The sequence below is a fragment of the Protopterus annectens genome, chromosome 1.part0 (genome assembly GCF_019279795.1).
Source record: "Protopterus annectens isolate FY-2018-M chromosome 1.part0, PAN1.0, whole genome shotgun sequence".
NCBI classification, from domain to species: Eukaryota; Metazoa; Chordata; order Ceratodontiformes; family Protopteridae; genus Protopterus; species Protopterus annectens.
The window spans coordinates 472,963,036-472,979,433 of NC_056725.1; the positions used below are offsets into that span (position 1 = coordinate 472,963,036).

Here is a 16,398-nt window from a genome sequence, read left to right on the forward strand (position 1 = left end):
CCGAAGGAATGTTGGTATATTGTGTATGCAAGAGACCAGATGGAAGGGGAGCAAGGTTAGGTGGTTTCAAATTGATTTATCATGGTGTGGATGGGAGGAGAAATGGCATAGGCATTATCCTGAAGGAACAGTATGCTAAGAGTGTTTTGGAGGTGAAAAGAGTGTCGGATAGAGTGATGTTTATGAAGCTGGAAATTGATGGTGTAATGATGAATGCTGTTAGTGCATATGCTCCACAAGTTGGTTGTGCGATGAATGAGAAAGAAAAATTTTGGAGTGAGTTGGATGAAGTGGTGATGACTGTACCCAAGGGTGAGAGAGAGAGGTGATTGGAGCAGATTTCAATGGGCATGTTGGTGAAGGAAAGAGAAGGGATGAGGAAGTGATGGGTAGGTATGGTGTTAAGCAAAGGAATGCAGAAGGTCAGATGGTAGTGGATTTTGCGAAAAGGATGGACATGGCTGTTTTGAATACGTATTTTAACAAGAGGGAGGAGCATAGGGTGACATACAAGAGTGGAGGAAGATGCACACAGGTGGATTATATTTTATGTAGAAGGGCCAGTCTGAAGGAGATTGGAGACTGTAAAGTGGTGGCAGGGGAAAGTGTAGTTAGGCAGCATAGGATGGTGGTTTGTAGGATGACATTGGTGATCAAGAAGAGGAGGATGAGTGTGAGGGAAGCACCAAGGATCAAATGGTGGAAACTGAAAAAGGGTAATTGTGAGGTGATGTTCAGGGAAGAGTTAAGACAGGCACTGGGTGGCAGTGAAGAGTTACCAAATAGCTGGGTAATTACAGAAGAGATAGTAAGAGAGATGGCTAGAAAGGTGCTTGGTGTGACATCTGGAAAGAGGAAGGAGAACAAGGAGACCTGGTGGTGGAATGAAGAAGTACAGGAGAGTATACAGAGAAAGAGGTTGGCAAAGAAGAAGTGGGACTGTCAAAGAGATGAAGAAAGTAGATAAGAGTATAAGGAGATGAGGTGCATGACAAAGAGAGAGATGGCGAAAGCTAAGGATAAGGCGTATGAAGAGTTGTATAAAAGGTTGGACACTAAGGAGGGAGAAAAGGACCTGTACCGATAGCTAGACAGAGGGAACTGAGCTAGGAAAGATGTGCAGCAGGTAAGGGTGATAAAGGATAATGAGGGAAACATACTCACAAGTGAGGAGTGTGTGTTGAGCAGATGGAAAGAGTACTTTGAGGGGTTGATGAATGAAGAGAATGAGGGGGAGAGAAGGTTGGATGATGTGCGGATAGTGAATCATGAAGTGCAGTGGATTAGCAAGGAGGAAGTAAGGATAGCTATGAAGAGGATGAAGAACAGAAAGGCTGTTGGTCCAGATGACATACCTGTGGAAGCATGGAGGTGTTTAGGTGAAATGGCAGTGGAGTTTTTAACTAGATTGTTTAATGAAATCTTGGAAAGTGAGAGGATGCCCGAGGAATGGAGAAAAAGTCTTTTGATACCGATTTATAAGAATAAGGGTGATGTGCAGAGCTGTAGTAACTACAGAGGGATTAAACTGATCAGTCACAGCATGAAGTTATGGGAAAGAGTAGTGGAAGCTGGGTTAAGAAGGGAGGTGATGATTAGTGATCAGCAGTATGGTTTCATGTCAGGAAAGAGCACTACAGATGCGATGTTTCCTCTGAGAGTGTCGATGGAGAAGTACAGAGAAGGTCAGAAGGAGTTGCATTGTGTCTTCATGGATTTAGAGATGGCATATGACAGGGTGCCTAGAGAGGAGTTTTGGTATTATATGAGGAAGTCGGGACTGTCAGAGAAGTATTTAAGAGTGGTACAGGATATGTACAAGGGTAGTGTGACAGCGGTGAGGTCTGCGGTGGGAGTGACGGATGCGTTTAAGGTGGAGGTGGGATTACATCAAGGATCAGCTCTGAGCCCTTTCTTATTTGCAATGATGATGGACAGGTTGACAGATGAGATCAGACAGGAGTCCCTGTGGATTATGATGTTTGCAGTTGACATTATGATCTGTAGTGAGAGTAGGGAACAGTTGGAGGAGACCCTGGAGAGGTGGAGATATGCTCTAGAGAGAAGAGGAATAAAGGTCAGCAGGACTAAGACAGAATATGTGTGTGTGAATGAGAGGGAGGGTAGAGGAATGGTGAGGATGCAGGGAGTAGAAGTGGTGAAGGTGGATGAGTTTAAGTACTTGGGATCAACAGTTCAGAGTAATGGTGAGTGTGGAAGAGAGGTGAAGAAGAGACTACAGGCAGGATGGAATGGGTGGAGAAGAGTGTCAGGAGTGATTTGTGACAGACGAGTACCAGTAAGAGTGAAATGGAAGGTCTACAAGAGGGTAGTGAGATCAGCTATGATATTTGGGTTGGAGACAATGGCATTGACAAAAAGGAAGGAGTCAGAGCTTGACATGGCAGAGTTGAAGATGTTAAGATTTGCACTGGGTGTGACGAGGATTGACAGGATTAGGAATAAGTATATTAGAGGGTCAGCCCAGGTTGGAAGGTTTGGAGACAAAGCCAGAGAGGCAAGATTACATTGCTTTGGACATGTGCTGAAGAGGGATGCAGAGTGTATTGGGAAAAAGATGCTAAGGATGAAGCTGCCAGATAACAGGAAAAGAGGAAGGCCTAAGATAAGGTTTATGGATGTGGTGCGAGAGGACATGCAGGTGGCTGGTGTGACAGAGCAAGATGCATAGGACAGGAAGAAATGGAAACAGTTGATCTGCTGTGGTGATCCTTAATGGGAGCAGCCAAAAGAAAAAGAAGAAGCCTTACCATTAACTGAGTAAGGGGTAACAAAAGGAGTAATTGGGAAATGATTACCATCACCCAAATCCAGTCTCCCAGTTCCTCTCTTTTGATGCTACAAAAGCCCCCTTATAAAATGGGACTAAAATCTATATTTTCCCAGAATGTATGCCATTCACTATTTCATCCAAGAATTTCTTGGCTATTTCCTCTCCAGAAACGTGCACTACTGTCCATACTTCCATATGAAACTGGGTGTCTTCTAAGGTCAATCTAGAAATCCTAATAAGTTGACTTTTCACTATTCCACATTTAGTATGCATAGGATGACAACTTGAAAAATGTATATAAGAATTGCAGCACATAGGTTTATGAATCCTAAAAAAATCAGTGGTATCGTAAAACCCAGTATGTAACCTATAGTGGGTCCAAAAACAAACCAATAAGAAACTTTGCAGTGGTGACGGTGTGAAGTCCAGTAATCTTTTAGAAAAATGTGAAGTACTGTGGCAGCTGAAACTGAACTATTTTAGAAAACTGGGGCTTTATTATTATTGCTCCATAAAAAGCATACTAGAACTCAGAAAACTGCCCCACTGTTTAAAAGACTATTAGACTTTTAAACTAAGACTATTAAAAGTCTGATATGGTACTGATTAATGCTGACATCATATGCTAATGTTATGCATGGTAATGTTGTTATAAACAAATATTAAACATTGTAAATATTTTACAATGAAAATAACTGACACTGATGCTGTTTTCTGATACTTTTACTCAAACTAAGTGCTTTCTTAGTTAGATTCCACACTTGAACCGATCCCCAGGGCCTTAATGCTTTATTTTTATTTTTTTCACTGGATTTCCACCTTAGCAATCATAGCTATGGTTTTCAGCCTACTTAGGTGTTCACTTATAGATTTATACACATGTTCCTTAATTTTATGATATGTTTTTTACACACAAACCTGATGAAGTATTTATTTGGTACGAAAGCGATCTTTGTTAAAATTGTTTCAGTTTATAAGTTATTAATATTTATTCTGATAGATGTCTAGTGGTAGATCTTTCTGTTAGTTAATTTGTTAGTCATTTTGTTAGTGAGTTGGTTTCTTAATTAATAAAGTTTGGAGTAGTAAGTTAGCCTTAACAAGTTCTTATACTATATATTTTAATTTGTCTCTAGCTTTTAATTTCAGTTCTAAGGTAGCACAGTCTCAGTTTGCACTATGGTTTTAAGGGGGAAGAGGGTCTTGGTTAAAGGAATGAGTTTATTGCTCTTAACAGAACCATCCTCTGTAACCACTCCCTTGCTCCAAATAACCTGATTATACAGTGGATATAAAAAGTGTACACACACCCCTGTTAAAATGCCAGGTTTTTGTGATATAAAAAAAATGAGACCATGTAATACCTACTGTTTTCTATTTTATTATTTTGTATTACATATATTACAGTTCGATTTTTATTAGTGAACTAGGTACATAACATATTTTGAGGCGTGAGCTTTACACCCTCCACACTGCAAAGTATCTTCTTAGTTTGGTTTATGAATCCTAGAAGCAAGTCTGTTGTCATTCTTTTCAATTAAGATGTCTAAACAAGTAATGGATTCCTTGCACAGTACATACTGCTAATTATGCAGACTAACTCTGAGATCACACAAACATGGGGTACGGGTGTATTCCCCAACCCTGGGAATTGTTCAGTCTCACCTACACATGTTGATCAGCTGTTTAGTTGATGATAAATGGTTGGCTAAACAGATGTCAACCAAGCACATGCTCTCTACCACTGATATGGACCCCTTTGATGTATTGGTGGATAGAGCTACCAAAGTTAACCTAAACTTCATTAGATCAACATTACCTGGCTTTACCAGAAAGGCTCATCCAGACTCTGCTACACTTTGCTGTGAAGGAAAGGTTAGTTTTCTGTTATTTTTTTGTATTCTGCTATGGTTTGAATATATTGTAGTTTGTTTCTTTTTTTTGTTTCTTGTGTTTTTTGCTTTTATTGCATTTTTAACAGCATATTAAAACTTCAAAGAAACTTCAAAAAGAGACCACTGAGTCAGGCAGAATTTTTTTTCAGGTTTTTTCTCATTTCTCCCACCCTTGTTAAAATGTCACTGTAATTCACTGCACCTATCTGCCGCCTCTACTATTATATATCTCATTATCTCTCTCTTCTCTCTACTTTCACTGGCTTATGTGAAACCATCACTTTTGAAATCCACTTTGAAATCCCCCTTCAATTTTATAAATTTATTGGTCATCATCAGTATTTCATAGTACCAAAATAAAAAAAAAAACCCAGTCCCTTCTTGCTGACTTTTAAAATTAAAATAAAGTAACTCTCCACTACTTTTTAACTTTTTCAAAACTAAAACTCACATTCTCTACTTACTTATCTCTCTCTTCTCTACTATGCAGCATTCTTTTCAATCTTACCTTTTAAGCATCCTGTTACTAGCACTTTCTCTAATACCTAAAACTCAAATCTCTACCTCTCTTTCACTATCTGTTAACTTCTATCTCTGTTAAACCTAGCACTTGCTCCTACAGTACTTATTACCTTGATACGGCACCTTATAGCAAGCAAAAAAAAAAGGCAAACCCCCATTTCCCCCCCCATCCCATCCCTTCTTTGTTTAGTTTTTGTTTTGTCTAGTCCTTTTCTAGTAGGGATCCTCTAAGTGTCTAGTGTGTCCTCCCTGTATGCTGCTTAAAATATTGAGCCTCATGGCATCTGAACAATGTTACACTCCTCTCCCCTCCTCTCTCCCTCATGCACACAAATAAACTTTGCACGGTAAACTAAACGCCAAACTGAGGAGATAGAAACTTACACTGCACTGGACAGAAGAGAGGGAGAAGACCTATACCACACACACACACTATAGACCCAGTCTCACACCATCATACACATAAACATCACACACACAAACACAAGACAAGACAGCACACTCTGATCAAAAAAATCAAAAATCTAAAGCAGAGGCCCAAAAAGCCACCACCAAACACCCCCACCTCACCCACACAACACCCACCTCACACCACAACACCTGCAAAGTGTCACAGTCACAGCCCTTACAACAAACACAATGACCAGCTATGGCCCACTGACTCAATAGTAAGACACGCACTGACTCCCCAGACTCCAGACTGGTGTGTAAGGGACTGGTCAGAATGTCACAGTAAGCTCGAGGCAGTAAAGCTGCCTGTCGAACACAACGCAGTTAACTCAGGCAGCTCAACAGCAGGCACAAATCTCACCCATTGGTACAAATGTTACTCAGTCATTGTCCTACTTGAGTACCTGACCACATGAACCTCATTGGATGATGTGAAAAAGATTTAGAGAAGAGCTCTCAGACCATGACCCCCAGACAGGTATGACCTAGACCTTCACCAAGAATGATGCCAAGAGATAAAGATATCAGCAGAATGATTACCATCCAGCAATAAATAAAGGTTTCATAAAGGGGATCCAAGGTTCGTCTGCCTGGGATGATGGGATGGCTGCATAGCCATGCTGGGGACACCTGGACTGCACCTGGGCTTTGCGATATTCGCAAATTGGGGATATCACCCATAAAGGCTCTTGCCCCCCCATAGTGCCTTTTTAGGCAAGGCTCAAATTTAAAACTAAAAACCTAAAAAGAACCAAAAAAAAAAAAAAACTAAGGGTAATGCTAAAAAGCACTCAGTATGGAGATCAATGAATTCTAAAAGGCCCTTCTCTCAGCATCGGGCTAAACAGATGTCTGTGCAGTGACAGAGCACCCAGCACTATACTGTTGCCTCAGCCCCCATCGTTTTTACCTCTACCTCTTATCATCCAAATCCTCCCCAAAATCGGAACCAAAATCAAGATAGACACCTGAAAGGAGGAATCAGCAGCAAGACACACACCCACCCAGACCATCAGAGGCAAGGGTGCTCAGCACCATCTGCAAGACCATCTGGCATGTTACAGGCCAGGGCAAGACTGCTCTGCAAATTGTAGCATGTTACAGGCCACCCTCACAAACTCCAAAACCATCCAAATGTATCACTCACCAATGACTTACTAGATAATAATACCACCTAACACCATCATACTAACACAGCACCAATTACCCTATAACAGACCAATAGTGCCACTTGCCATGGAACATGCCATCCATGAACAAGTTACCAATTAAAAACATTGACTGCAAAAGGTGAAAAAAAAGATCAACATTAAAAACATTGACTGCAAAAGATAAAAAAGAAAAAACGGGCACCGTAAGGTGCATGCTCCAAGGCACAGTCTCTGACTATGCAAAAGAAAACTACTATTTTTTGCAGGAGTGCAATCCCCCTTGAACCTCACATCTCCTGCTAATTATATGTACTAACTCTGACATCACACAATCCCAAGGGAAGGGGCATATTCCTGAACTCAGAGCATTGTCAGTCTCACACACCTGTCAACCATCTGTTTTGTCGACATTTACCAGTTTGTATTACTAATTGCAAGGTAGTGTGTAAGTAAATCAGGCTTGTTTGGAGAATGGTCAAAATATGGCTTGCATACTAATTTTTGAGCACATGAAAAAAACATATTTCCTTAGTTTCTTTTTTCTGTCTAATGAATACAATCAATCTTTCAGGTGTTCAAATGGAAATTGCTTTGTTTATAACTGTGTACCTTATAGCATTCTTTCCCTTTGATTTTATTCTATTGCTCATTACTATAGCAGTAAAGCATCAACATTACAGCAGCCTGTGCAGCTTTAACATATCCATCATATCCAAGTCTGCTGTCTGCAAGCTTCATCTTCTTGTTGCATTTAAAGGCCCACAGCCCACATTGTTTCAATTGTCTCCTGGTAGAAAATTTGATTTGTGATTGCTTGTCATGGTGAATAACATCAAAATAAACATCTAAGTAATTAACATGTCTTTTGGTTTGGGGATAACAATATTTAATGTAATTACTCTAGAACTTAATTTTATTTTATTGATATGGGGACAATAATGCTGTTTTATTCATTATATGTTACTAGTCTCATATCTGTTTTTGGTTGCTTTATTTTATTATTTTGTTTTTCTGTGAAATACTTGGTATTTGAATGTAGAAAATGTCTGTAATATTGAGATTTCAACCTCCATTTATAACTGTTCATGCTTATTTTGGTTCATTGAACAAGCTGAATTGTTATTTTAGGTGGAAATGCTGGAAAGGAAATATGGTGGCTACTTCCTGAGTCGGCGTGCTGCTCGCACTATTCAAACTGCATTCCGGCAATATCGGATGAATAAAAACTTTGAGCGACTGCGCAGCTCAGCCTCTGAGAGTCGCATGTCACGACGAATTATCCTGTCCAACATGCGGATGCAGTATTCATTTGAAGAGTTTGAGAAGAGTCAAGGATCTGGTTACTTTGAGGGCAAATCAGTGTCCCTGTCAGATGACCGTGGGCCATGTTTACGGGCACAGTCTGAAAGGAGTCTGCAGTATAGTGGGACAACTGGCAGTGCAATAGACATTGAGTCTATCAACACCTCTGGTGAATATTCAAATGAAACTACAGAGCTAGAAGACAGTTTCTCCAAACAGGTTGGTAACATATTTCTAGAAGTTCAGATGGAAAGATACAGTATTTTTCTTAACCTGCATTTTTCTGTCTTTCACCACAGTTACTGTTAATATATTTGCTGCGCTTTTTTCCCGAAAGAAATTTAGATGTGCAACTGCTTTCATAGTCAATGTCAATTCTGTTTTTCACTTTTTATATTTTGGATTTCATAACTTTTCACATTCCATTAAAGCATACCTTTCAACCTATTAGTCAAGAATTGTGGACAATACCAAAAATAACAGGGGGACAAAGGCCCAAAATCAACGACAAATTTTAAATATTGTTCTTACAAACTTAGCTGCTAGAATAACAGGCTGCTGGTTAATATGAGTTTTCTGAAAGATATGAAGTTTGAAACTCTTTAGTCCTCAATGATTTGACAGAAAACCACACATGTTGTGAGGGACAGACTAAAAATATCAGGCACAAATCTGGCCATCCTGCAAAATTCTGAACAGTTGAGAGGTATGCACTGAATCTTTTCCATCATTCTGACCAGTCTGTACATATTAACCAGTATTTTAGCCACTAGTTGGGTGAAAAATAAAATAGTAAGTGATAGTAAGCCGTCAAAACTTCATGGCCCAAAAAAGACTTATTTGATGCTTGCTAGTTAAAATCAATTTACCATTTAAAACAATTCAAGTTTATTTTTTTCTCTGTTTACTGTCACTTTTTATTTTTTTTTCAGACTGCACGTACGACTTATCAAAGCTGTCCCATAATGAGGATTTAAATGGAGGGACCATAGAATCAGGGATAAATCCAGAAATAATCAAAGACAATTGGGGACACTCTTTAAAATGTTAGTACTGTTAACTTGAGATACTGCTAGAATAAGAGAATGTGAATTAATATACATTTTCCAAAGTAAAATAAGTCTACACCTAAGTATAATTCACCACCTTTCTGCAAAGATCACAAGATTTACAAAGAAGTAAGAGGACAGAGCTAACATTTGAGTCAAAATCAAAGTATGGGGGGAAACAATCCACCTAATAGTGCTTGTATGGGGGGAAACAATCCACCTAATAGTGTTTATCAGCTGTCGAGTAGATGGGCCAGGTCTAAGGCTTTTTAGAGAAATACGAATGCTATGAGAGATAAGGCTAGTTGGAGTTTTAATATACTTGCTATATGGAATATTGATTGGGATCTTAACAGTTAATTACTTAATAGTATTTTATTTATTTAGTTATGTGTGTGCTTGTATGTGCCAGAAGTACCACTCTGGGCAAGGCCCATTTACAGTGGAGGCCTAAGGAGAAATGCTGTCTGAGTAGCTACTCAAAATAAGTGAAGACTCACCCCCCCCAAAAAAAAAAAATATATCATGACCTTTTACCTTTACACAACAGCTATATCCTCCTTAAAGGTCCTTCAAGTAGCATGATTATCCAGATTATCCAATGTATATAACTCATGGTAGTTCTGGATCAGCCCATCACCCATAAGAACCACCCAGAAATGTCTGTTGACAGAATCTTGCTACAGCTCAGTTGTTTCTACAAAATGTCCACATAAGCTAAAAGTGCAAGAGAGAATTTAAAATCTAATTTTTAGTATAATTTGGAAGGTCTTACGAATGCAGCCAAGCAAACCTCCTTAAAACTGTACCAGTGGCCAAAGCCCTGGAAGAAGTATCAACAGAGTCATACACACACACTGCAAACAATGAGCAACCTGTGCAATACAAGAAACTATGTTGTTTAAATCAGATTTTTCTTCACAAAAACTGTAGATAAAACATTCTTCATATTTTCACAATATGTCAGTGTAAACTTTAGCAGATGAGCCTGACAACTGAAAATTCTGAAATTCAAAGTTGCAGAGGTATACACTTTTCCCATACCCATCAAAAATGTCCTTATTTGAAAGAGTAGGATTGGAATTAACTAAGTGCTTAGCAGCAGTGGAGGGAGTCAACTATGGCTATAGCTGCTGGGTCAGGTTTGGTTATAGGGTACTTACGTATTAGCGCAACCAGATTTTCGCGGTTGCGGTAATATGAATGCTGGCATGAAAACAAGTGTGGTAATTAGTGCCACTTGTTATTTTACGTCTTTACTTACAACAAATAGGTTTAGCTTACATTCAGGAAGATAAAACAACTGTGAAAGTCTTCTTCCTAATGTTCTTCATGTTTCACTGTTGCAGTCATCACATTTGGGTAATCTGCTGGCAGGTTGCCCTCAGTCGACCTGAATTCCAAAGTCTTGGGTCCTGCGTCGGTTGCTGTCTCCTCTTCCATGACGTCAGGTCATCAGGGGTATAAAACATGCAGCTGATGCCATTTTCTTTAGTCTTTCTTGACGTGCAGTGCCCAAAGCAGAAGCATTTCGCAAGTGCTGGTCGGCCGACTCCTGAAATATTCGAGTTCGAGTTTCAGAACCGTAGTCTTCACTAAAGCTAAGTACCCCATTGGGGAAACTTTTTTCTTGCTCCATACCAATGTCAGAAAAAGTTAGTAATTGTATTACTTGTGGGAAGCAAATACCTCATAAGGATTTCTATTTATACAGTATTCCTTGCCTAGGCCCTAATCACAACGTGCCTGGCTGTCAGTTTTGTGCTAGATTTAACCAATGCACTATTAAGCGTCTGTATATTTTTGCCTCAAAATATTTTGGAAACAGATTTAACTACCCAGAAATGTCATCAGATAGCAATCTGACTACCAGAGTACACAAAAAATGCAAAGAAAAGAACAGAGACAGACAGTCGAGGTCCAAAACCGACGACGAAGCTTCTCCTAAGCCAGTCGCCGGTTCGCCGGTACTCAGTGAGGTGCTTTCGCAGCCCCTGATACCTGCTACTTTGGAGTTGCAGGCCCCTACCGAGACCCGTGTGGAGTCCAGCACGCTGTGAGATACTCAAAGTATTGGACCCATGGATGTATCTCCCTCGGATGGGTCCGGAGCCGTTGAGCAGGCACTGGCTTCCGAGGGTGTATTCAGGCTTCAACATTTTTATATCAAACCGACGACAGCTGCAAAACCAAAGACAAAAGTAACTTCTAAGGCTAAAAAACCGACACATGAGCCACATGCACAGGCCGCAATGCCTAAAAAACAGATGATCAAAATGGCTGAAGTCCTTATTAGCTTGATCAGGGGTTGCCAACCCCCTCCTGATAAGAGGCCTAGGCAAGACACTGATTATGAATCTTCAGATCAGGTTTCTATTTCTTCTGATTCCTCTTCTGATCAGGAATTATCTATACCTCCCTATGAGGATTCTGATGCAGAGGAGTCTATCCGTCTGCATCACCTCCTGAGGATTATTCATTTGGAGAAACCTTGCATACTTTGAGGGAGCATTTTCACTGGGAGAGTCAAGATTTCTCAGAATCAAAAAAGAGGCTCAGGGATTTCCTTCTTCTCCCTCAGCACAGGCCTTTAGCCATACCCCGTGTTTTAGACATTGTGGATGATGTGTTTTCGGAGTCAAGTCTGACCCCCCCGACTCCTTACCTCCGGCACCCAGCAAACCTGACAGATATTACAGGGTCCCTGACTCAGACAAATTTTTATTTAGAAACCCTGCTGCTGATCCTGAAACTATTTCATGGAGTACAAAGGGAGTTAAAGCCTCAACAGCAAAAAATCCTACCCCCTCTGACAGAGATTCAAGGGCACTGGATAGATGGGGAAAGAAGGTTTACACATCTGCAACCTTGGCAATTAGGGCCTTAAACTGCCAGTTTCATATGCTCAAGTATCAACAACATGTTATGGGATTGCTGAAACAGAAAATGATGTTGATTTCTGAATGTGCAGAAAATAAAGAATTGCAGGAATTTTTGCATGCAGCTGATCAAGTTGGAAAGCATACTTTGCAATGTGGTTTTGATTCCTTAGAGGCCTCCTGCAGGGCCGCAGTTACTGGATCTGTGATTAGGAGGCATGCCCGGCTAAAAGAGCAAAATTTTCCTAATCATGTTAAAGCTAAATTACTGAATGCACCTTTACAGCATGATACTCTGTTTGGTATTAAGGCAGAAGAGGTTTTAAAGAAAATGGAAGACAAAGCTAAGTCGATACAAACTGTAAAAGACTTCTTACAAGTGCAGCCACCAAGATTCAGTAGACACTGGCCTACAAAAAATTGGTCCTTTCCTGTGTCCAACAGAGCTCAAAGGGGTAAATCCATATGCCCTAAGGGTTCCAGATACCAGGCACAAGATTCTTACAGGTCAAAGCAATGGGGTGCTTCTACCTCCAAATCTGGAGGAGATAAAGCTCAACCCTACAGAAAACAGTCCCAATGACTTCCTTCTGCCTTCACCAAGCACTTACCTTTTGGCAGCACCCTTAGGGGGAAAATTAGCACTTTTTGCTCAAAATTAGCAGTTAATAACCCAAGACAAGTGGGTCCTAAACATCATATCACAGGGATACATATTCCATTTTCATACTCTGCCAATGGCAAACGGTTGGCCGGATCTGCCAAAAAAATCAATGGGCAGAGGCACAGAAACAGGTTACGTCCCTCATGGATATATGGGGGCCATTCAGCCAGTACCAGAACAGGAAAAAGGACAAGGTTTTTACTCAAGACTGTTCTTGGTACCCAGAAAGGACAAGGCCTGGCGGCCAATACTGGATATCAATTTTGAACACATACCTGGACATTCCAAAATTCAAAATGCTGACTTTGCAGCAGCTAGAATGCTTGGCTGGTGACATTGGACCTAAAAGAGGAATACCTGCATGTCCCAGTAAGGGAATCATGCAGAAGATACCTCTGTTTCAAGGCTGATTAATGCATTACCAATTCTCTGCACTGCCTTTTGGCTTATCTACTGCACCCAGGGTCTTTACAAAGTGACTGGCACCAGTAATTGCTTTTTGCAGACAAAGAAGTATACAAATATATCCTTACTTGGACGACTGCCTCATTCAAGCAGAGAAAAGGACACTCTTTTTCAACATCTGGCATTTGTGAAAAGGCTTCTAACATGCCTAGGGTACACAATAAACGAAAATAAATCACAACTGGTACCCTCTCAAAAGATAACATTCCTGGGTGCAAGCTTGAATACAACTGCCCAGATGGCTTACCTCATGCCAGACAAACAAAGGCAACTGACTACTTACTTCAAACTAATGGCAACAAAAACCCAGTTATCTGCAAGACAAATTCTGCAGGCTTTGGGATTCATGGCATCCTGCATCCTACTGATTCCATATGAAAGACTGCATATGAGGAAACTTGAATGGTACCTAAAAGGTTTATGGAGTCAACATTGTCACAGTCTGGAAACAATGATTCCTCTCATTCCCTGCCTACAACAGGAGTTTCTATGGTGGGCAAAGGCATGTCGCCAAAACATGGGACAGGCCTTCACTATATCCCCTGCAAGCCAAACCTTAACAACAGATGCATCAGATTATGCATGGGGGGCCCACCTGGTGGGAAGATGCATTCATGTCATATGGACCCCAAAACAAATGCATCTACATATCAACCAAAAAGAGATGCTAGCTGTTCAAAATGCCCTGACAGCCTTCAAGAACTTACTTCATCCAGGACAACTACTGATAAAGACGGACAACACCACAGTTATGTGGTATATAAACAAGCAGGGGGGCACGCACTCATACCCCCTTTGCAGATTAGCCATGGCACTGTGGGACACTGCTTTGACTTACCAAATACATCTTCAAGCTCAATTTCTGCCAGGAAAACAAAATACTCTGGCAGACGATTTAAGCAGAAACCTTATGGACCCTCACGAGTGGAAACTAGATCCACAAGTCTTCAGCATGATAACAAAGAAATGGGGGAGCTCGGGCATAGATCTATTTGCCTCCCCCCAAAATTATCAATTGAAAAGATTCTGTACAAGGACTTAGCACAGACAAGCATGGAAAGTGGACGCCCTATCCTTCAGCTGGAAAAATCTATCAGTTTACGCCTTTCCTCCTCTGCCTCTTCTTCCCAGGGCCCTACTAAAAGTCAGACAAGAGAAACCAAAGATGATACTAATTGCGCCGGACTGGCCCCACCAATACTGGTACCCACTCCTAAGGAACTTGTCTCAATACCCAGCTTGGACTTTACCTCAAAGACCTCAAGTACTGTCCCAGCAAAACAATCAGATCCTGCACAATCAACTCCAAACACTGAACCTGGCAGCATGGCTGATCATGTAGTTATGCAAACAACACCTCTCAGTAAAGCTGTGATGGATGTTATTTTGGAAGCCAGAAGGACTAGTACTAGAAAACTGTATGCTGATAAATGGAAGAGATTCTTTGCTTGGCATCAAGACCAAGGAACTGATACAGCAGAACCAAATATTCCTCAGATATTACAATACTTGACTGAGATGCTTGACAAAGGCCTATCTTTCTCATCAATTAAAATCCATGCCTCTGCCATTTTGGCTCATTACAATACAGAACCACCAATCTTTTCTCATCCTTTACTAAAGCAGTATCTTAGAGGAGCCAAAAAGTTAAGGGCTCCCAGAAGATCACCAGTACCTGCATGGGACCTCAATTATGTGTTGGAAAAGCTCACCCTGCCTCTATTTTAACCAGCTGCTACTGCGGATGTAAAGTTCTTATCATGGAAAACAGCTCTGCTCCTAGCAATTACTTCAGCAAGAAGAGTCTCAGAGCTACAGGCCCTCATGGCTCTGGAGCCTTTTATCATATTTTACCCAGACAGGGTGTCTCTGAGGACCAATCCTTCATTTATGCCTAAGGTGGTTTCCAGTGTGGCTCTTAACCAAACTATTCATCTGACAACCTTTTATCCAAATCCGCAGAACAAAGGGGAGAGAATTCTGCATTCCTTGGATGTACACAGACAGCTAAGATCCTACTTGAGCAGAACTAAAGCTCTAAGAAAAACTGAGCAATTATTATAGGTTCATAGGTTCATAGGTTTATACTAGGCTATCTGCCCTAAGGCATTTATAAGCCTAGCCCAAATTTTTGTGGCTTACGCCACCCCTTATATGAAAAAATACTGTGCCCATTAGTTTGTTGTGCCTCTGTCCAGCAGTGACACAGAGATGATTCCCAGGGTAAACCTACGATCTCCCATCCACAGGTCTAGATTTCTCTTGAACAGAGTCAGCGAGGTGCTCTGCCTCACATGGACTGGGATTTTATTCCACAGCATAGGGAGTCTCTGAGTGATAAATCTATCCCTCCAGCACGTCCTATTTATATCCGTGCTAAGGTTTAAGTCGCTTGCTCTAGTGGTTTTGGTGGATTTGGATTTTTTGAGGTGGAGCATGTCCATTAAATCCGGGTTGGACATGGCCTTGTATGTCAGGCACATGTCACCTCTGAGCAGACAGTATGCGACTGAATAGAGCTGGAGTTTCTTCAATCTGGCAGCATATGACAGATTTTGGAGTCCTTTATCCTTTTGGTGAGGAACTTTTGGGGTCTCTCCAATTGCTGCAGATGTCGGGTGAGATACATCCCGAATGGGGCATTGTACTCGATCATTGGTCTGATAAGTGAAGAGTACAGGGGAACAATGACCTCACTAGATCTGGATGTGAATCCCTTCATGATCAGGTGGGCAATGTAGAAGGTCTTTCTAACCACTTTAGCAACGTGAGTGTCAAAAGAAAGGCCACTGTCAACCTGGGTCCCCAGGTCCCTGATAACCTCTTCTGTGCTTAGTGGATTGCCACCTATATGGTAGCTTGGGGTTACCTTGTTTTTCCCGAAGGGTATGACTATACATTTTTGGCGTTTAACTTCAGGCCATGGCTCTGGCACCAGCTATCTGTTTCCGTGAGTCCCTTCTGAAGGATATCCATGTCCGATGCACTTTCCACTATGGCCCAGTTTGCAGTCGCCTGCAAACTTTGTCAGCCAAAGTCCTTCCATGTTGGCCTGTACTTCTGAGAAGTAGATGCCAAACAATAGGGGCCAAGGACTGAGCCCTGTGGGACACCACTTGTGACCGGCTTGGAGTCTGACATAGCGCCAGCAACTCTAACCCTGTGGGTTCTGTCCTTAAGCCAGTTTGCAACCCATCTTGTGACATATGGGTTTACATTTAAGCTGG

At 41.1% G+C, this 16,398-nt stretch overlaps 1 protein-coding gene across 5 annotated transcripts in view; it reads left to right on the forward strand.

The window, feature by feature from the left end:
* Positions 1 to 16,398, forward strand: part of IQSEC2 (IQ motif and Sec7 domain ArfGEF 2) — a 575,830-nt gene that overhangs the window by 284,630 nt on the left and 274,802 nt on the right. For all 5 annotated transcript variants that reach the window (XM_044060579.1, XM_044060614.1, XM_044060605.1 and 2 more), the window contains exon 3: positions 7,941 to 8,333. In XM_044060579.1, the coding sequence (XP_043916514.1) occupies positions 7,941 to 8,333 (393 nt within the window). The remainder of the gene's footprint in view (positions 1 to 7,940; positions 8,334 to 16,398) is intronic.